The following is a 21,081-nucleotide window of genomic DNA, read 5'->3' as shown; positions in this document are numbered from 1 at the left end:
GGCCCCTTGTACTACTTGGGCTACTGGGTATTGAAGCGATGATGATAGTGATGGGAGACATGCAGCAGGGTGCTGTGTGGTGTGCTCGACGGGTTGTATCTGTATATTTAAAAAAAAGTTATTATGCTGCTTCAGCTGAAACAAAGTTGCACGAATGTGGAAAGCGCGTTTGCCAGACGTTTTGACTGCAACTCGAGTTTGTCCGCGCTTCCCCCGTGCAGTTCATCACCTTTCTGGCGATGGTTTCGGAAGCGACGTCTACTGTCGTCACGGCCAGGAACACGGATTACCACAGTAAGTCTCCGTGCGTCTATCTTTTGACATTCCGATTCCGAGCACAAAGTCGTGGCTTTGGTGACCATCCACGCCGACACTGTAGTTATGTGGTACTACGCCCACCCGATAAAGCTGTGCCGAGCCAGCTTATAGGGCAGAAAACGGGTCGTCGAGTTGACATCAAATACTAGTGGGTCGGGCCGAGAGAGCGTCGACGTGAGCTCCGTCAAACCACCTTCCAAGAAATTGGTCTACTCGCCTATCCCACTTCGACAGATGTACGTAATCGCGCCGGTCCATTCTGAGTGGAAGGGTGGCAGCGCGTAAAGAGCACGTCTGAAAGAAGAGAATAGTAGACGACACTTCAAAAACGCTGCACTTACAACTAACTCATTTTTAAAATCTATTTTGCAATGCACCTGTGATTACACTGTTACGAATGCTGAAGTAAGCGGCACGCAGGACGTCCGTACATCTGGATCATGGGCACCACCTACACATCGCTACGGTTTCTGACGCTCATGGTCATCATGTACTGGATCGCAGCTGCTTCCAAGGTACGCATGTCGGCTGCGAACTTTTGACAGATGACCACGTGACAAATGCTTTAAGTGCACAGATGCATTAATGTAACCATATTTTACTTAATACTACAAAAGCCTCGTAAACAGGAGACCAACTACAAATCAAGCTAACGACTGTTTGACATAGTAGTTCTGCGGAAACCCTTTGTAGCAATTGCTACGAACGGGTGGATGTCTGATTTTCCCTTTATTCATTAACGACTGTTGTTTACAAAGAATGCATTTTGTTTCCCCTTTGTTGGTGATAAATGCGCACTGTTTACTCTGAGATATTCATTGGTACAACTTGCATTCCTATGCTACATATGTGTTAGGTTTTGGTGCGTGCGTAATTCAAGTTCTCCCCTTGTTGCTTTATTATACTTTTCATTATATGAAGTGCAAATACTAGCCTGTGATGTCTTTTCTTTCCTTTGTTTTTGGGTGTGTCTGTGGCACCTCTGATCGTACTATGTTTCCCGCGGCTCCACCAAGCAGTCATTTATGCAATGTAAAGATGTGATTTAATGTAATGCAACGTAATGTAACGGCCATTTATTCACGTAACGTGTTACTTGATGCGAATAAAGCTGTAGGCCCCTTAGGAAATGATTGCCGATGGTTTCTGCATAAGCATTTAAGTAGTGCGCGCTAGTCTCTTAAAGATTCATGACCTCCAGCATGCGAAGATGCTGCAAAAATGTGGTGCAGGTGCCGCCAACGTTCATTGTCATTGTAAGTGTATAGCCGAATTTTTTTAAAAAAAGGTTTTCGGTTCCTTAAAAAAGAGGATGCGTTTGAAGGCTTATATTTGTGGCAGTGATGGCATCCACGCTGAACCTGTCGTTTTATCGCATAATTTCGTAAGGTACAGAAGTCTCAGCCAACAACTGTAGTGATAGACAAAGGCAGGAGCAACAAGGGAGTACCTTTAAAACGCACAAGAGCCTCTCGCCATACTATCCGTTGACGCATTCGTTAGAGCAATGAACCTACTAGTCCATTCGAAAGCACCCGAACCTTGGACACCCCAAAGCTTTCACCGCGACAGCACGTGCAGAGAGCCACGGCTGTTCCATTTCACGCACAACGTTGTTAGGAACACATGTCCTCAACTGACCCAAATTTTTACTTTCGCATTTTTGCTTATTGTCTATATTCTCAAACCCCGGAATAGCCCTACACGCTTTTATGACGAAGTCTTTATTTCATTGTTGCCTAGTGCCACATCTAGAACTCAAGTCTGTGAGAACCACATTCACGTCGACGGTTTCCTTCTTTAATGTGATTTATTTACTGTTGGCGACGAAGGCATCCCGGAACTCGGTCCCCCTACCACCGATAACCGACCGTCAACAACCGACCACCAAAACGGGAGAAAGAGCCAAAGACAGTTATTCACCCCCTTCATGTTCACAGTGCCGCATTGTTGAGGAAACGGTCACGTTAATATGTGGGGCGTTTCTCTGGAATGAATTATAAACGTGGAACATTCATACACATGCTCAAGCACCGAGTGCGTAGGAGCGCGTATGAATGCTCCCTGTGAACCACAATGGCTTCCTCTATCCGACGCAGAGATGGCGTCCGCATTGACTCAATCGCCGATTCCATTTCTCTGCAGACCAACATTCATGGGATGCGCATTGGATTCAACATAATCTTCGTGCGCGTCATCGGAACCCTGTTGTACACAGTTGGCTACTTTGTCACCGAAACCTTCCTGATTGTACGTAAGCTCTTCGATGTCAGACTATAGACAATGCATGCAGTGCTTAAGGGACAACTTTCGCCCTGGGATAGCTCCTTATTTGAATGCATTTGAAACACACAAGTTCTCTATCATGCAGGCAATCGCCGAGCCGATTTGAGTTAGCGTCGCTATAGCTTTGGAAGGGAAAGCGTTAAATTACGGACATGTGGAAACGTACTGTATTTTCTGAACAAGAGTTCGCGAACCACATGCGATTGCAAGTTGAATTCTCGTGGAGTGCGGAATATACCTGATTTTATTTATTAAAATCTAAGGTGCGCTTGTACATAGCGGCGCCAGACTGTGCCCGCAAACATTTCCCGTGCTAAACCTCATATCAGTATGCGCCGTAATATACGAACCACCGTGACGACATGAAAGCGACTGCTGCACCTTCACTGAATTGTTCAAGCTCCGTGTAGGCAGTTGACCGTGCGCAAGAAGTAAATATTCTGAAGGCGATGAAGGCATATAGTAGCCATTCGTCGCATCCGACATGCTTGACTTGTTTTTTTCTGGCAGCCCAAACGACAGTGATTTTGACGGCTTTTAGTATGGACATGCAGCCTGATAAATGACCCAAGTTTTTACTGGGTGACAATAAAAATTTGGTCATCTTCAGTCTGCTGATAGCAGATAAGCTAAAACACCTGATTTCTGTTGAAATTCGTACAAGTGGATTACACAGCGGGTGCGGTCACCTGCCATGTACTTTTCATTTTAAGCCCAAATTGGCCCCGGAGGACTACAGACCATGTGCGGAAGATATGCTAATTCTGATTTAGGATCTCGTATATTCTAGGCAATAACTACCGAAACACGACCTTTTATAGGAAAGATCGAAACGGAAAGTCTAACTCCGCGCCGTAAACAGATATGCAAATATGTGCGTGTAAACTGCGTCCGATAAAGGGTCTACCGTGAGTCGGTATAACATCATACTTCATATGAAATAGTTGCTCCGCTGAATTCATTTTTCAAAATTTCCTCTCCGCAAGTTAGTAGTCTTATTTAACAGCAATGCATAATATGTTAATTGTGTCTGGATTAGACGTCCTTAATTATGCTCTTCACAGTATTGGGATATCTGTTTTAAATGCGAAGTTGTAAGCACTGACCTTCCTTTTTTTGAAATTTTACAGCAGAGCAGAGCAGAGCAGAGCAAGCGGGCTGGGCTGGGCTGGGCTGGGCTGGCTCGCTCGCTCACTCACTCACTCACTCACTCACTCACTCACTCACTCACTCACTCACTCACTCACTCACTCACTCACTCACTCACTCACTGATTGATTGATTGATTGATTGATTGATTGATTGATTGATTGATTGATTGATTGATTGATTGATTGATTGATTGATTGATTGATTGATTGATTGTCCGAAATGCATTTGAGTTTCATTGACTTAGTTTTCTTCGTGTACAGCCGGACACACTGTCGAGACGGTACCGCATGATAATTCACCCTGAAATGGTAAGCACGAGCAACGCAAGATACGACGCGCGTGATAAATAAGGAGTTTGCTACCTTATTTGTTGTTGCTGCTTTTACTGTTTCTTGTTGTTGTTGAATAACAGCTTCATTGATCGCCTTATCTCTTGATATGCCTAAGCTATGTTATATGTTAGTCGTGGTGATACGCAAAACAACTTCGTTACACTTTCTTGTGCCTCGAAAGAGGAACTTCACCAGATATTTCCTTCGCACCCTAATTTTATTTCGTAGACATGGAGAGACGCTTCACTAAGAGACGGAGCTGTTAGCCTAGCAAAAGTGAGACATGCTACTCCATGTGGATAGGGTGAAAGATAAATATATATATAACAAGGGAATGCGGAAATATATATAAAATCTGTATTGAAAGAATGAAAAGTTGCAAGAGCAATCAATAATGAAAGAAAGAAATATTTTTTGAAAAGCAGGCACATTTCAACAAAGACAAAGAAGGATGTAGTTTTCACCCCCACCCCGAAGCACTGATAGCGATACCAAAGTATCAGGCAATTACGCGAAATAGGGTCTGCATTCTTATAGGTTCCTTAAATTGTAGTCAACAATGGCTTACTAACTGTACGAGCGTGGTGACACGCACCAAAATACAAATGCGAACGGCTTTCACTCGATGACCTCGAGCACTTGCTGTCACAACGCTGGCGTGATGAACAGCGCGTCCGCGGGAAACGCGCGTGCTTGTCCCCAAAGCGAACGTTGCGGTGCTGCCGCTCGCTTCACAACTGTTGCGTTTCGCCTGCGACACGTGGTTTTGCCGGCGCGACTGCGGCGGGGCGGCAGACATTTTGGCCCGATCGTCGTCGCCGCAACACTCATCGCCAGGTGTTTCCAGGCGCGACTGCGGCGATGCGACCGCCTAGGGATCATCCTCGCATTCCAGTCATTGTGCCCGAAACAGGCGATGCCAAAGCAGGGATCTCATTCCAGTCATTGTGCCCGAAACAGGCGATGCCAAAGCAGGGACCATCCTCTCATTACAGTCATTGTGTCCGACCGGCAGCGCCACGACAGGGTGCTACGAGATCGTGCTCGACATGGTGCTACGGCATCGCTACGACAGTGTGCGTCACCATTAGCCCATTGTACATTCACGTGCTCGTCTTTTGAGGGGTTCCTTCTTGCCCTCAACTGCGAGAGTATAAAAACAGCTGCCCCCGGACGCCAAAAGGAGGGCTCCGATTTCTTCTGTTGAGTGAAGTGCTCTCCCGTCTCTCTACTTCGGTCAAACCTGACCGCCAACTCTTTGCGATGTTAAAATAAACAAGTTGTTTCGTTGTTACCAGTCGACTCATGCTTTGCCGGGACCTTCGGATGCTTCCAGTTGTACCCCAGGCCGCCAGGCCAACGCTACCCTTGGGGCTTGCGACCCAGGTACAACCACGGGCGTCAGCGCCGAGTTCCCAACAGATCGTACCAGCAGTCCGATCCCAAATATCTGGTTGCCAGCGGTGAGATCGCCTCCGACTTCAAACAACTGTCTGCCAGCGGCGAGATCGCGACAACGGAGGCCAGCAGCAAAGAGATGCAGTTGACAGTATGCTGAGCAGCTCAACGACGATCCGGGAGCAGTGCAACGAGCCCTGTGTGACGACTGGTTGCCTGCAGCGGAACGACTGCGCGGAATTCCTGCCTGCGAGGTTTGGTGAGTGCGGGACTTTCTTCTTCTGAGCTTTGCCAGGCTTTTGTTAGTGTTAGAAACAGAGCTGGTAATTGTGGTTGTCGTTGCTGCCGGGTTAGTTTGCGGCAAGACAATAGTAAGCAGTAGAGAAAGCAGCATTCAGAGCAGCCATGGATTTGAAGTCGTTGCGCAAACCGAAATTGTTGGAGCTTGCAAGAGAGTTGGGTCTGGATGTCTCAGACAAACTAAGAAAACCTGAACTGCTAAAGGCTATTCTTGAGTTAGAGGCTGAGGATGACGAGCTGTCGGAATGCCTTGAGACTATTGAGGAGAGGTCAAAAAGACAGGAGCGCGAACTTAAAGAGCAAAAAGAGAAACAGGAGCGCGAACTTAAAGAGCAAAAAGAGAAACAGGAGCGCGAACTTAAAGAGCAGAAAGAAAAAGAAGAGCGCGAACACGCTTTGGAAATGAAGCGTCTCGAGGTAGAGATGGAACGCGCTCGTAATGGAAGTCAGGCACACGGTGCAGGAGAACGAGTATTGTTCAAAATGACTGACCTGATGCGGCCGTTTAAGCTTGGAGAGGACATTGGTTTGTTCCTGGTTAACTTTGAGCGAACGTGCGAGAAGCAGGGGTTCTCTCGGGAAACGTGGCCACAGCGCTTGCTCACTTTGTTACCCGGCGAGGCGGCCGACGTAGTCGCTCGCTTGGATAGAGAGGAGGCAGAGGATTTCGACAAAGTAAAATCGAGTCTGCTAAAAAAGTACCGGCTGTCTGCGGAGGCGTTCCGTCGGAAGTTTCGGGAAAATGAGAAAGGCAGAAGTGAGTCATATACAGAGTTTGCGTATAGGCTTATGTCGAACATGCAGGAGTGGCTCAAAGAAGAGAAAGCGTTTGGTGACCACGATAAAGTTCTGCAGTGCTTCGGGCTAGAACAGTTTTATAGTCGGTTACCGGAGAACGTGCGATACTGGGTCTTGGATAGGCCAGACGTGAGTACGGTGGCTAGAGCCGCTGAGCTAGCCGAGGAGTTTGTGACGCGTCGAGCTCGCGGAGCTAAGGACGGTCAAAAGGGTGAATTTGGCTCCAAGTCTGAGAGGCCAAGGTTCACGCCCATGAGATTTAAGGGGGACACGCGTAGTGAGGATGCGAGTGAAAGCAATCCGACCAAACGTAAAGAGACGGCAGCCGAAGCCGAACGCAGAAAGCGGTTCGAGATGAGGCGAGCGGGCGTTTGTTATACGTGCCAGAAGCCGGGTCACTTTTCGGCGCAGTGTCCGGAAACAACACCAAAAGTTGTGTTTTTTTCAATAGGCAGCACTGACGAGAACATGAAGCTTCTCGAGCCTTACATGCGAGACCTCCTCGTGAACGGGAAAGAGTGCCGAGTGCTTCGCGATTCCGCAGCTACGATGGATGTAGTTCACCCGTCTTACGTAGAACCCCATATGTTCACGGGCGAGTGCGCGTGGATCAAGCAAGCCGTGGAAGCTCATAGCGTGTGTCTGCCAGTAGCAAAGGTGCTTATTGAAGGACCTTTCGGAGCGCTTGAGACAGAGGCGGCAGTGTCATCTATGCTGCCACCCCAGTACCCGTACCTATTTTCAAACAGGTCCGATCACCTCCTGCGCGAGAAGGGGCTTTTGTTTGGTGAAGCTAGTGTTCAGGCCTTAACCAGATCGAAGGTTCGGGAGCTCGCTGCAAAGGCGGTAGTTGCGGGGCCGACGTTATCAAACAACGAAAAAGGGTCAGAGGCGCAGCAAGCTGATATTCAGAGCACGCCCGAACTGAATAAAATTGAGTCTGTAGCGTTGAAGGCGCCAGATACTGGAGAGGAAAATCCCGATTCGGGAAAGTTAGAAGAGCTATCTACTGATTTGCTCATCGCGCCTACGTCAGACGGACTTGATAGGTTGCTAAAAGTCAGCCGGTCGGCTTTGATAGCCGAGCAAAAAAAGGATGGCAGCCTGGAAAACGTGCGCTGCAATGTCAAAGAAGGTATCGCCAGGAAAACTGCGCGTTTTGTGGAAAGAGGTGGAGTCCTGTACCGGAAGTATCTAGACCGAAGAGGAGTGGAGTTCGATCAGCTGATCGTGCCTCAATGCTATCGTCAGGATCTGTTGCGCTTGTCGCATGGGGGTTCGTGGTCCGGACACCTAGGAGTTAAGAAAACTAAGGACCGTCTCTTGCAAGAGTACTATTGGCCAGGGTGTTTTCGGGACGCAGACCATTTCGTGAGGACATGTGACACTTGTCAGCGGGTGGGCAAACCAGGGGACAAATCGAGGGCGCCGTTGAAATTGGTACCTATCATTACGGAGCCTTTTAGACGGCTCGTTATTGATACTGTGGGACCTCTGCCGGTAACAGCCACGGGGTACAGACACATTTTGACTGTGATCTGCCCAGCGACAAAGTTCCCTGAAGCAGTGCCGCTTAAAGAACTCAGCTCAGTTGAGATAGTTAATGCACTACTGTCCATATTTGCGCGAGTTGGTTTCCCTGCGGAAATCCAATCAGACCAGGGCACAGTGTTTACTAGCGCTTTGACGACAACTTTTCTCGAAAGGTGTGGGGTAAAGCTGTTACACAGCTCAGTGTACCACCCACAGTCGAATTCCGTTGAGAAGCTCCACTCCGTCATGAAGCGCGTGTTGAGAGCGTTGTGTTTTGAACATCGAACTGACTGGGAGCTGTGTCTGCCTGGGGTGATGTTTGCTTTAAGGACCGCGCCGCATGCGGCTACGGGGTTTTCGCCAGCTGAACTGGTGTACGGTCGCTCGCTTCGATCTCCGCTTCGCATGCTTCGAGAATCATGGGAAGGTAGGGGCGACGACCCAGTCGTGGTGGAGTACGTGCTTAAGCTCCTCGAACGCTTAAGAAGGGCACAGGAGTTGTCAGGTGAAGCAATGACAAAGGCCCAGCAGAGGGCCAAGGTTTATTATGATCGGACAGCCAGGGCCCGTCGTTTTGAGGTTGGCGATGAGGTCATGATATTGCGCACATCGCTAAACAACAAACTAGACGTGCAGTGGGAGGGCCCAGCACGAATTGTTCAGAAACTGTCGGACGTTAACTACGTGGTAAGTCTGCCAGGAAAGCGGAAAGCACAGCAAGTTTACCACTGTAATCTGCTCAAACCTTATAGACAAAGGGAAGCAGTGGTGTGCATGATGGTAAACGTTCCTGAAGAGCTTCCGGTCGAGCTTCCGGGACTAGGCTCAGTGACGAACAGGGAAGACACCGGTCAAGTCATTAGTGACCTTATCAGTAAAGCACCGCTGTCGCCTGAGCAGAAAACCGAACTACACCAGCTATTACAAGAGTTTCAAGGTCTGTTCTCTGAGAGGCCTGGTAGGACTTCTGTACTTACTCATGATATAGAACTTACCTCCCCAGAGCCAGTACGATCCAAGGCGTATCGGGTATCACCCCGCCAGAGCGATATTATGGAGGCTGAGGTAAAGAAAATGCTACAGCTCGGTGTTATTGAGGCAGGTGAGAGTGATTATACCTCCCCTTTGATTTTAGTTGAGGTACCGGGCAAGGAACCTCGTCCTTGCGTCGACTACCGCAGGCTTAATTCCATCACTAAGGATCAAATTTATCCGATCCCTAACATCGAGGAGCGCCTTGAGAAAGTTAGTAGCGCTCAGTTTATTTCCACCCTAGATCTTGTCAGGGGTTATTGGCAGGTTCCCCTCACAGAAGAGGCTAGTAGGTATGCGGCGTTCATTTCACCAATGGGAACATTCCGTCCTAAAGTGTTGAGTTTTGGTTTGAAGAACGCGCCATACTGTTTTTCAAGTCTCATGGATAAAGTGTTGCGGGGACAGCAAGAATTCGCTTTACCGTATCTAGACGACGTAGCGATATTCTCCGCATCCTGGTCTGAGCATATGGCACACTTGCGGGCAGTGCTAACCCGCCTGCGCGAAGCGGGCTTGACAGTCAAGGCTCCTAAGTGCCAGTTAGCACAGGCCGAGGTTGTCTACCTCGGTCACGTGATTGGTCAGGGTCGTCGCCGCCCCTCTGAAATAAAAGTGGCCGCTGTGCGAGACTTTCCGCAACCGCGCACCAAGACCGATATTCGGTCGTTCTTGGGTGTCGCCGGCTACTATCAGAGGTACATCCCTAGGTACTCTGATATCGCGGCTCCCCTGACGGATGCTCTAAGAAAGACAGAGCCTCAAACAGTCGTCTGGGACGAGACAAAGGAAAGAGCTTTTAGCGCCCTAAAGAGTGCCCTAACAAGCCAGCCTGTGCTACGATCGCCAGACTATACAAAAGGGTTCATTGTTCAGTGCGATGCTAGTGAGCGAGGCATGGGCGTTGTACTGTGCCAACGGGAAAATGGAGAAGTAGAACACCCCGTCCTGTATGCTAGTCGTAAGCTGACCAGTCGTGAGCAGGCGTATAGCGCCACCGAGAAAGAGTGTGCGTGTCTCGTGTGGGCCGTTCAGAAATTGTCATGCTATCTAGCCGGCTCGAGGTTTATCATTGAGACGGATCACTGCCCTCTCCAATGGCTGCAGACCATCTCTCCCAAAAATGGCCGCCTCCTGCGCTGGAGCCTCGCTTTACAACAATATTCCTTTGAGGTGCGTTACAAAAAGGGGAGTCTCAACGGTAACGCCGATGGCTTAAGTCGAAGCCCCTAACGTAGGAATCAGCCTCAAAATTGTTTGTTACTGATGTTTTTTTTCCTGAGGCAGGATTTTTTTTAACATATTGCTTTTGTTTAGTGTTTCAAAGTGATGATATGCTTTCTAGTGCAATTTTTCAGTTTGTGGACGCGTTCTGAGTGATGCTAGACTACTGTAAGGAACTAGGCAGTGGTATAAAAAGGGGAAAGAGCCTGGCAGGGCTTAGTGAGGGTTGTGCCGTGCTTGCTGACTGAGCGGTTGAGTTTCAGCGTAGTTCTAACGCTTGCCGGGAACGAGAACAAAAATGTGAACTCTCCCGAAGTCACTTTGCAGTGTCCCGTGCGAACCTGAACAAGAGAACGAGGCCTTCTCGGTGCGCTGCGCTCAAGAAACGTCGAGGGACGCCCGACTTCGGTTATGAGCATCATCGAGCGACATCCCTCCGGACAGCGGATGCAGTCCCCTGTCCATCGGGATCTCCTTCCCCCGGCGGGGCGGTCTGTTGCGTTTCGCCTGCGACACGTGGTTTTGCCGGCGCGACTGCGGCGGGGCGGCAGACATTTTGGCCCGATCGTCGTCGCCGCAACACTCATCGCCAGGTGTTTCCAGGCGCGACTGCGGCGATGCGACCGCCTAGGGATCATCCTCGCATTCCAGTCATTGTGCCCGAAACAGGCGATGCCAAAGCAGGGATCTCATTCCAGTCATTGTGCCCGAAACAGGCGATGCCAAAGCAGGGACCATCCTCTCATTACAGTCATTGTGTCCGACCGGCAGCGCCACGACAGGGTGCTACGAGATCGTGCTCGACATGGTGCTACGGCATCGCTACGACAGTGTGCGTCACCATTAGCCCATTGTACATTCACGTGCTCGTCTTTTGAGGGGTTCCTTCTTGCCCTCAACTGCGAGAGTATAAAAACAGCTGCCCCCGGACGCCAAAAGGAGGGCTCCGATTTCTTCTGTTGAGTGAAGTGCTCTCCCGTCTCTCTACTTCGGTCAAACCTGACCGCCAACTCTTTGCGATGTTAAAATAAACAAGTTGTTTCGTTGTTACCAGTCGACTCATGCTTTGCCGGGACCTTCGGATGCTTCCAGTTGTACCCCAGGCCGCCAGGCCAACGCTACCCTTGGGGCTTGCGACCCAGGTACAACCACGGGCGTCAGCGCCGAGTTCCCAACAGATCGTACCAGCAGTCAGATCCAAACACAACTTAAGCTGGGCCGCGTCTCAGAAAAAGTCAGGTCATGTGACCTACAGCGCCAGGGCGCGAGAAACTGCACATCAGGCCACCAGCTTTCCCGCCTCGTCCTTGCATGTTTGCCCGGGCAGACGCAGCAGATGATTTTCAACGCAGGGCGCGCAAATCGCGCACGCGCTTAGCCGGGCGTAGCCAGGCCTAACCCTGTGCTGGGGCAGAACAGACTCAATCACGCGTTGTTCAACGTGGGGCACGCGCGAAGGCAGCGCGCAATCGAGCAATCATCCTTCACGGCTCGCTCTCGCATGCTCGACCTCGATCGCGCCCATGGAAAATCACGTGACCCTCAATTAAAAGAAGCCGTGCAGGCCGCTTGTTCTCCTCGCACTTGGATGTTACACGAGACAGCACGGCTGCGACGACGGCGATCGCGAAAATGCGTCTGCAGTATCCCCATATAGCTGTTATCCCAGTAAAGCTGCAACCGATCAGAAAACAATACCTGCAAGATATGAAAACGTGAAACGCGCTTTCTCACGCGCGAAGCACAAGTTTGTTTTGCACCGTCTGCACCGTTCTGTCGCGGCGTTACCTGGACTACGATGACTTACAAAAGAAAAACACGCGAAATGTGTGTCTTGGTCAAAGAAACAGTGTCGCAGACTGCTGGTCTTCAAGCGCCTATAGGGTTTCACTTAGGCTCGCGATACTTAAACAAAAAAACGACAGTAGTGATACCACGTGTCTTTTAGAAAAGTACACGCGTCTAACAGACGAAATAAAACGTAGACCACCGTTAGCTCCATTACTCAGCGAGTTCGTAACATCATCACCTAACTCTGTGCGTTGCTGTTGGCTTTACAATACCTTCACCGCGAAGATCTTAACCATAACAATGTAACCAATTATGTACATCAGCTGGCAGTGAAACTTTGTCGCCAACGTTGGTTTCGAAGCCCGTTCGTAAAACATAAACTTCGCTTGAGAGCATACGTCGCATTGGATGAAACTAAACAAACTTGTACGGACGGCGCTAATTAAATGGCATTTAATCAACCGTTCCACCAAATGTTCGATTCACATAGGTTCCAACAAGTTCGTTTGTGTGCATACTTTTGTTCGCGAACATTCCTATTTTTTTCTTTCTCGTAGATTCCGAAGGAGACTACTCTTCTTACTGTCCTGGCGTGGACAGTAGTTGAGGTAAGTATGGCAAGACGTGGCAGAAGTGATGGAGTTACTATGGTTAAAAGTGCCTGTAGATTAATTGCGTGTTTGCAAACTTCTGTCACTGTCACAGCACTTCAAAATGTTATTACCTTTCGTTTCATTTTTATACCATAGCTGTTAATGGGGCCCGCGCCTATGGGCGGGCTTCGTCGGTGGTGGCGGTGGCAGTGGCGTAACCGAGCCAACGCGCGCAACAGCGAAAGATGAAAGAGCGAACGCGGAGCGGCGGATGAAAGACGTCAGCCGCAAATGGCAGAAACCAATGAAAGCGGCCCCTTCAATGACGTCCGTGCAGGAAACTGGGAGGGTATTCTGTAAAAGTCCACCTACTGTACTGTCCATTTCGGCCGCTGCCGATTGGATGGAGTTGTGCGAGCGAAGAGGAGACGAGCCGCCCCAGCCAATCAGCGGCGGTTGAAATGGACAGTCCACTTGGTGGACTCTTACAAAATGCCCCCTGGTTTCATGCGGACCCGCCCGGCCGTTCTATGCGTACTCGTATCTCGTTTCAGCCGGACCGCTGACTTCATATTATCGTGTACTCCCGTCATCCCTCGCTCGCGCTTTGTTTGGTCTCGTTCGTGCTGGTTTCGATTGTCAAGGTTTGAGATTGTTTTGTATTCTGATTGTATGCGCGATGCAAAGTATGTAGTATTTTCTGGCAGCGAAACAGCGCCAGCAGTTACACTGGTACCTTCGACAAGTCATTCATAAAAGCCGACGCCCTTGACCCGCAGATCAAATTTCCGACGATTGCCGACTCGCAACAAGTCTCTCTCAAAGTCTTCGCCTCAATGCATCGCCAAATGAAAACGCGCATAGAGCTGCGCTAAATCTTCGCATTAGCGAGCAATGTAACCGTCGGTGAATGTATTCCTCTCTTTTTTTATTGTTTGACTACCTGGTCTCGATTACCGAGTTATCAGTTCTGAATAAGCTTCGGTATGTTTATTTCCACAAAGAATCAAGTTGTTATCGCTTATTGCAACATTATCTTCTGATAAGTATCGAATACGTTTCTGTTTAAAATATTACGCGCTATTCTGTCTTCCATTCAATATTCCGAGTCATCTTTTTTTTTTTTTTCAGACGCTTGCATGTGATCGGTCAAAGAATCCCGCTACACAACTGCTTGTATATTCTGTTGAGTGAAATAGATATATTTTAATGAGAGCTGAAGATGTTAACCTAGAAAAATGCCTAACATGCTACTCCACATATTCTGTCAAGGATAGAAAAATGTTAACAACGCAATAAAGATAAAAAAGTAATAACAGAAACAATCAGTTAACTGAACAGAAAAATTATGCATCATCAAAGCATGTAATAAAGAAATTTAAAAGAACGAAAAACAACGAAAGAAAGCATGCGGACAAGGACGATACGCGACCTGATGGATTCCTGCAATACTTGATGAATGCATATGTGTGTGAAAATTTATAAACATGAGATGCTTTTAGCTCCCGTTGTCGGCGACATTCGAGTGACCTTGTACCAAAAGTTAGAACCGTTATCCGGGCACTCAAACGAGGACATCCGGGCAATTTGTGAGAAAAAAAACGACATCATCCGGGCAGCCAGGCGAAACATTAAAATATACAGCCTCTGGCCCGAAACCCTATGTACAGGAACGCATTACATACGCTAGTAACTTCCCGAACAAGCTACAAAAAATATTGCTTCCGAGTTCTTCGTAAAGTTTGTTCACAATACAACTCAAGCTGTAACTTCCAGCACGTTGAAGCATTATTTTTCATTACCGATAGCGATGTTAAAAAGGCAGAAACAGGACACTGTACACTTCCTTGTCATCTCTTGGCACACCGGGCTGAACGCCAGCAGTCCCCGAGTTCCGTGACGCGGGTTTTGCGTTGCCTCAAGAGATGGCGCCACTCTGCGTGGCGCCTCCTGCAGGCAATTGTATCCGCCGCGGTGGCTTAACGGTTATGGTGTTGCGCTGCTAAGCACGAGGTTGCGAGAGCAAATCAAGGCCTCGGCGGCAACATTTAGCGCGAGGCACAACGCAAGAATCCCGTGTCCCGCGCATTGGTGGCACATTAAAAACCTGGTAGTCAAAATCAATCTGGGGTCCCCCACTACGACGTGCCTCATAATCAAATCGCGGTTTTGGCACGTAAAACCCTAGAATTCAATTACTTCTTCGTCTAGCTGGGCCGCGTCCATATGGAGAGAGCATATGGCGTGATGGGTGGTGGTGGGGTGGGGTGTGCCGTTGCGAACATGCGCTACACCCATTTTAAGATTGCAAATAGTCTCCAAACCATCTGCTTTGCCGGTTGCCATCTCGTCCTTGCATCTACTCTCGATTACTGGAGAGCCAGAAATTTTTTTAAGACGCCTTTGTCGCGCGCAGCGCCGATGTTTCGTTCCTACAGGGCCCAAGAACATGTCACAATCAGATCGAAGCGTAACTCTAAATGAAGATTCTGCTTCGCTTCTCATTAAAAAAAGAAGTATTGTATTTACAACCGCGCTGCACGCAGTGCGCGATGCTGGACCGCATGAACCACTACGAGCTGTACACCGCGAAGCAACGCTCAGCGGCCAGCCCGAAGTCATCTCGCCTTCTAAGTCCTCAAATGATGAGCCCCACCACCGCGGTATTGTCTCCCACGGCCGTCCTCTCTCCCAGCGCACAACAGCTGCGGTCTGCAAAGGTGCGTACTACTCGCCAACTCAAGGAGAGAAAACATCTCCGATATTGTCTTTTTTTCTTTTCTTTTTCGAGGCGACTATGCTGTAATAGAGTAGCGACCGTGAAGAAGCAGGAAGCAGAGCGACTTGTGAACATTCTGCGAGATACTGACAAGCGCGTAACCTTGGTGGCCTAGGCAATAAATTGAAAATTTGGAGTACGCTTATAAGGTTCGCCTTTTAAACGCGATGCATTCAAGGATCCTTGCCCGCTTGTCACGCTTCCTGGCAACCGCAGCTTTCTTACGGAAGCGCAGAGGTGAGCGGCATCTGGATGGCGGTGTTGCAAGGAACCGAGCAGGCCGCACCGCTCTATGATTGGTAGAAACACTGGAAAATGGGTTGTGTTTTAGTTTCCGCGTAACAGAATTATGTTTTCTGCTTATATTCAAATAACGATTCGACGCTATCATGTCTGTAGGTTGTGTTTAGGCCGTACTTTCCGATTTTTCTGACGCATTTTACTTCGAGGATTTCAATTATTTAAGCAACGCCGCTGCGCCACGCGGAGGGTCTGCGCGTTCGTGGTCAGGAATGATTTTTCGCGAAACGACGTCCAACGCCGACATCAGATATTTTGCCAGACGCGCCCCTTAACGCTCTCGCGTTAAAAGAAATGGTAGGAGACCCTACTCGTGTTCCGATTGGACTTAGTGTTCTTTAGGTTAACATTAGGTGAACGCAATTCACGAACCGTACCCGGAGGCGACTGTTTTGCATTGAATAAGCGGCCTTGCCACCTTCCTGTGTGTGACGTCATTAGAGAAGTGTCATTACTTTCGCTTTCTACTTCCTGGTTTGCAGGAATTTCGCCAAAGTGGTGCTCACGTGGCGGGTCTCTAAAATTTATGATTCTGTGCTTTGGTGTGCGGTTCCTATAATTCCTATTATTCCAGAGACTTCAGTACCTCCACTTCTAACTAAGCTTATGCTCTGATATCATACCTATAATGAAACCCATGAACTTAGTACTATTTTTTTTCTGCTTTTTCTGATATATCTTGAATTTCGCCCCCATCATCTCTGTGATATCTAATTAATTATAATTATTCCAGATACATAATTAGCTCAAAGTGTAACTAAACTTGCGCTCTGATGTTATATCTATAACGAAACCCATGAATTTTGTACTGCGCTATTTTTTTCTGATTTATTTTCATTTTCCTCCACGGTCGTCTCAGGAGTTGAACCGGAAGCGTTGCGCAAAAAACAAGAGTGTCATTCGATGCCCGTTCCACTAAAAAATTTGGGCATAACTCATCTACGATGGACATCTTAAGTATGAGAACAGCACTCTTTTGCGTATAGATACAAAGAAAACTGGTCTGAATATGACAAGAATGCTATTCGCATTAAAAATGAAGACTGGTTTCTTAGGACCGACTTGCTCCCTCACAAATTACACTTCGCTGGTGGAGCCAGCAGTGAGCGCATGGGTGATCATGCGACCATTGTGACTTGAATACAGGACAAGTTGTGTCTGTAAACATGGCGTGATCTGTGCCGTCGTCATCCGTATCCACCATTTTGATGCCTATTTCATGGCGCCCACTTCTGCTTTGCCCTGTCCGGTCGCTGCCGCAAACGTATCTCAAGCAGCTCAATTTTCCTGTATGCTTGTTAACTTACCTTTATGCTCATGAAGGTGGTGACGTAATGATAATGTCGTTTATGTTCACGAAGTGCTGGTGATTAGATTACGATGTAATTGCTTATGCTAACTTGTACTAATTATTTCTCTTTAAAAGCAATTTCCACGTCTTTAACGAAGCATTAACTAAAATTACATGAATTGCTGCTATTATTCGTACTCTCCAGTACTTACTACTTTGTCATTGCTCTGAAATTTACTTCAAGATTATATTCTGCATTATAATCTTTAGCTGACAATGTATTAGCACTTGCGTTCTTTGTATGTACTTGACCTTCCTGCAGATTTCATTGGTTCTCTTTATTTTTAATAAGCACTCCCCCCTGTAATGCATTTTATTCTGAGCGTATAATAAATAAATAAATAAATAAATAAATAAATAAATAAACATGTTACTTCACTCATTCATTTATGAGCTTAGGGGTCCCACATTTATAGATATTTTCTTGAAGCATGGCGCAAGGTTTGCAGAAAAAAAATTTGAGGTCTATAGCATGAATATTTAGTTCGCTTCAGACTAGCCGTCATGGTTGCAAAAACTGTCTGATTACAGATATTGACCTCTTTTGATGATGCCTGATATCGTGAACGTAACTGAAATATTTGTTGCAAGTCAATCCGTTGCTTATTTGGGCACAAGGCCTTCTTACGGAGCAAAGCACACTGATTACCAACAGTGATACAGAGCAATGTCGAGCTTCTCATGAAACTTCGCAGCGCACCTTTTAAAATATAATTGTTTTGAAAAAACTATGCAAATGCTAACGTGGCTTATGACATTATTCTTAGTTGGGAGATGGTTATGTTTACATTAAGATCCATGTTTAATTTCTTTTCTTGTCGCTACTGTAAGAAGATGGAAAGAGCTGCGTCTCCATGTACAGATGCCGCGACTGAAAGGGATAGGGTAGCATAGGTTATTTTCACAGCCTACGCCAACGCCACGTCCATTCTAGGCCAGTTTTATGACTCCCTTTAAAGACATGGTCATTTTAGGTTTCTTCCCCACTGGTTTGGCATTGTAAAACTTCCAGAAAAAAAAAAGCAATCCTTTCTCGCTTCCACCTGTTGTAGAAGATCGCAAGAGGCATAAATACGTAGATCTCAATGCGACATGAAGCCAGAATTCAACTGTGCGGTTGGTAAAATTAACGGCATGGGAGTAATTAGCGCCAATGTAGTCAAAAAACATTGCATTATACCCCTGTAAAGGGTGCACCGCCTCACATACAAGCGTGCTGAGGCAAAGCCGCCAAACGGCAAAACTTTGGGAAACTCAACGAGTTTTCTTGGAGCAATCAGGGCTCACGCGAGGCAGTGCCGTCTAGAATGTGGTTTCGAGGGTGCCCACGAGAAGCGGCAATTACTCTCAGAGTACGTACAATTATTAGGATGGACCTAATTAATGACAATGTAGTCGAAAATCAGCCATATTGCACCACACACCTCACTATCTCCTGGATCGGCCCACCTAGCTGGCCTCTTGATAAGGAAGAATGGTCAAGCAAGCCTCGACGCTCAAAAAGACAAGGTCGACGTAATTGCACGTGAAACGCGATACGAATAACACACGAAATGAATGAATGTTCAACACGAAAAAGAGACAGAATAGAGAGAGATAGTCAACAGCTTATAATCGAATAATTTGGACCATCAAGTACGTCGACCTCGCCTTCCTTAGCGTTGACACTTGCATGACCTTTGCTTTCTATACTCTTTTATTTCTTTTCTTCTTTTTTTACTGGTGTCTTCTCGTCGTAGGCTTCCAGGGCGACCAGCCCCGCTGTCCTCAGCCCTACAACACCACGCCGCCCGGCCCATGGCCAAGTCAGCAGGGTAGCCAGCCCGACTACCCCAGCGTCTCCGCGGAAACCCCGCACCGTTTTGTCTCCGACCCGACCTCATGGCACGGTGGCGCCTAGTCGGGTGGGGAGTCCCACGCCAGGTCACGCCCCCGCGAATCGTCCTGCCGGCTCTGTGGCGCCGAGTCGCGCTGCAAGCCCCACGGTTGCCTACGCGCCCGCGAAGTGACGCCGTTTTCGCGTCTGGCACTGTTGTCACGAGATACTTCTCTTTATTGTAACCAACGTATAACTAAACACTGGTGCTGACGAACAAGACCTGCCCGTTCGTGTGGCACTTCATTGTTGGTTTTAGACACTGGTTGAGTGTTTCAAGGCGTAATATGCCAGATATGTCTCAGCTAATTTCCTTTTTAATTATGTGGTTTTAGGCGTCAAGACCACGATCTGGTTACGAGGCAGGCCGTAGTGGAGGAGTCCGAAAATATGGACCACATAGGGTTCCTGAAATCTAAATACACGGGTGTTTTCGCATTTCGCGCCCATCGAAATGCGACCGCCGTGGCCGGGATTCGATCCTGAGACTTCGTTCTATGCAGCCCAACACCATAGCTACATAGCAACCACGGTGGGTAACTCTCAGCTAATAAAACAAAAGTTGGCAAAAAAATGTCGCGGATCCCACGCACATACATGATGTCTTTCTTATTTTTGCTGCGCCAAATGTTTAAAAATTGTTCGCGGGAGATAGCGGAATTGTAACTTGGAGTTTAATTACTCGATGAGGCTGCCATTACGGTTACGAGAAGTCTAAATTCTTGAATGAATAATTAACATAATTTCGCTAATTAACTGCATACTCACTTTCTACAATTCGTAGATTGAAGTATGTGCGGTAAAGCAATTAAAATTGTTGATTAGCGTACTTATTTATTCATTAAATTAAGAATTCTAATTTTTCGTAGCAGTAATGGCGGCCTCATCGAGTGCTTTATTTCAAGGGTTAGAATCGTGCCATGTTTCACGGGCAATTTTTTTAAAAATTGGTGCAACAAAAAAAAGGAAAAACACTCTGTATGTGCCAGTCTGTTACCAGCAAAATTTTTTTTTCGTGTCAACTGAACTGTCGTCTTGCCTTCTTGTAATTCAACGCTCGTCCCTCAATGCACTCTCTGGTTCCATTTTTGTTAATTTTCTCGTCTGCTCCGACCTCTACCCACAGCACGTACCCGTTCTGACGAATCGGCCAAGCATCTTCACTTACCTAGCTTCGCGTCACAATGACACTTGCGCATGCGCAGTGGCCGAAGTCGTCTGTTCGGAAAAAATCACCCGTGTCACATACCCAATAGGGCGTATTCAGTAGCCGAAGTCTTCGGGGCACATGGCCAGTGGTTCCGACTAGAGTTCGCAGTTTCTGGGGATAGGGCAATAGTAAACTGCACGTTGAAACGAGGATATTTAGGCATCATTCGTTGTATCACTGCGTCATACCGTATAAAACAAGGTAGCAGCCTCGACACCTGTAGGGGCAGTGCATCTGCGAGTGCTTCTGCATATTCGGTTAACGCTAGAACTTTGTGACCTGGCACCCACACTAAACGAACGAGACGTAAGTGTCTTGGGAGAAGAGAATGGAAAGTTTCTAATGAATTTGGCAATTTAGATGCGGTTAGTGAAGAGTAGATATACAGAGAATCAGTTAAGATTACGGATGATGACAGAGATGATGGTAATTTGCCTAAAGCTAAGACAATTGCCCATAATTCCGCCTGAAAGATAGGCGTGAAGTCAAGAAGTCGAAGCGAAAAAGATCAATTTAAATGTGGTGATACAATGCCCACACCTTCCTTTTCGTCACAGACGGAAGCATAAATTGCTATAACGGTCTCTGTATCTAGATGTGCAAAAATACTATTCAGATATTGATAGGGAAGACGTTTGCCATTAATTGGAAAAATACCATCAAATTCGATTTTAGCGATTTAACCGAGGAATTTAGTAAGATCTCATCGCATAGGTGAACATTTAGTCGGCCCAATAGTTTTAGTAGGAAAACAACGTGAGGGCAACATGAGCAATACAAATGATACTCAAAAGTTAAGCCGGTTCAG

At 47.5% G+C, this 21,081-nt stretch overlaps 1 protein-coding gene across 1 annotated transcript; it reads left to right on the top strand.

Moving 5' to 3' along the window:
* Nucleotides 1–258: 258 nt before the first annotated feature.
* On the top strand, nucleotides 259–19,272 carry LOC142573943 (uncharacterized). Its single transcript, XM_075683141.1, has 6 exons — nucleotides 259–294; nucleotides 739–833; nucleotides 2,464–2,568; nucleotides 4,017–4,064; nucleotides 12,722–12,772; nucleotides 18,927–19,272. Exons 2-6 carry the CDS (start codon nucleotides 759–761, stop codon nucleotides 19,194–19,196), a joined length of 549 nt encoding a protein of 182 aa, XP_075539256.1. The 5' UTR covers nucleotides 259–294; nucleotides 739–758; the 3' UTR covers nucleotides 19,197–19,272.
* Nucleotides 19,273–21,081: the final 1,809 nt, after the last annotated feature.

This window comes from Dermacentor variabilis, chromosome 3 (genome assembly GCF_050947875.1).
Source record: "Dermacentor variabilis isolate Ectoservices chromosome 3, ASM5094787v1, whole genome shotgun sequence".
In the NCBI taxonomy this organism is placed as follows: Eukaryota; Metazoa; Arthropoda; class Arachnida; order Ixodida; family Ixodidae; genus Dermacentor; species Dermacentor variabilis.
Note: the sequence above shows the minus strand (reverse complement) of the source record. Positions and strands in the feature narration are given on the sequence as shown.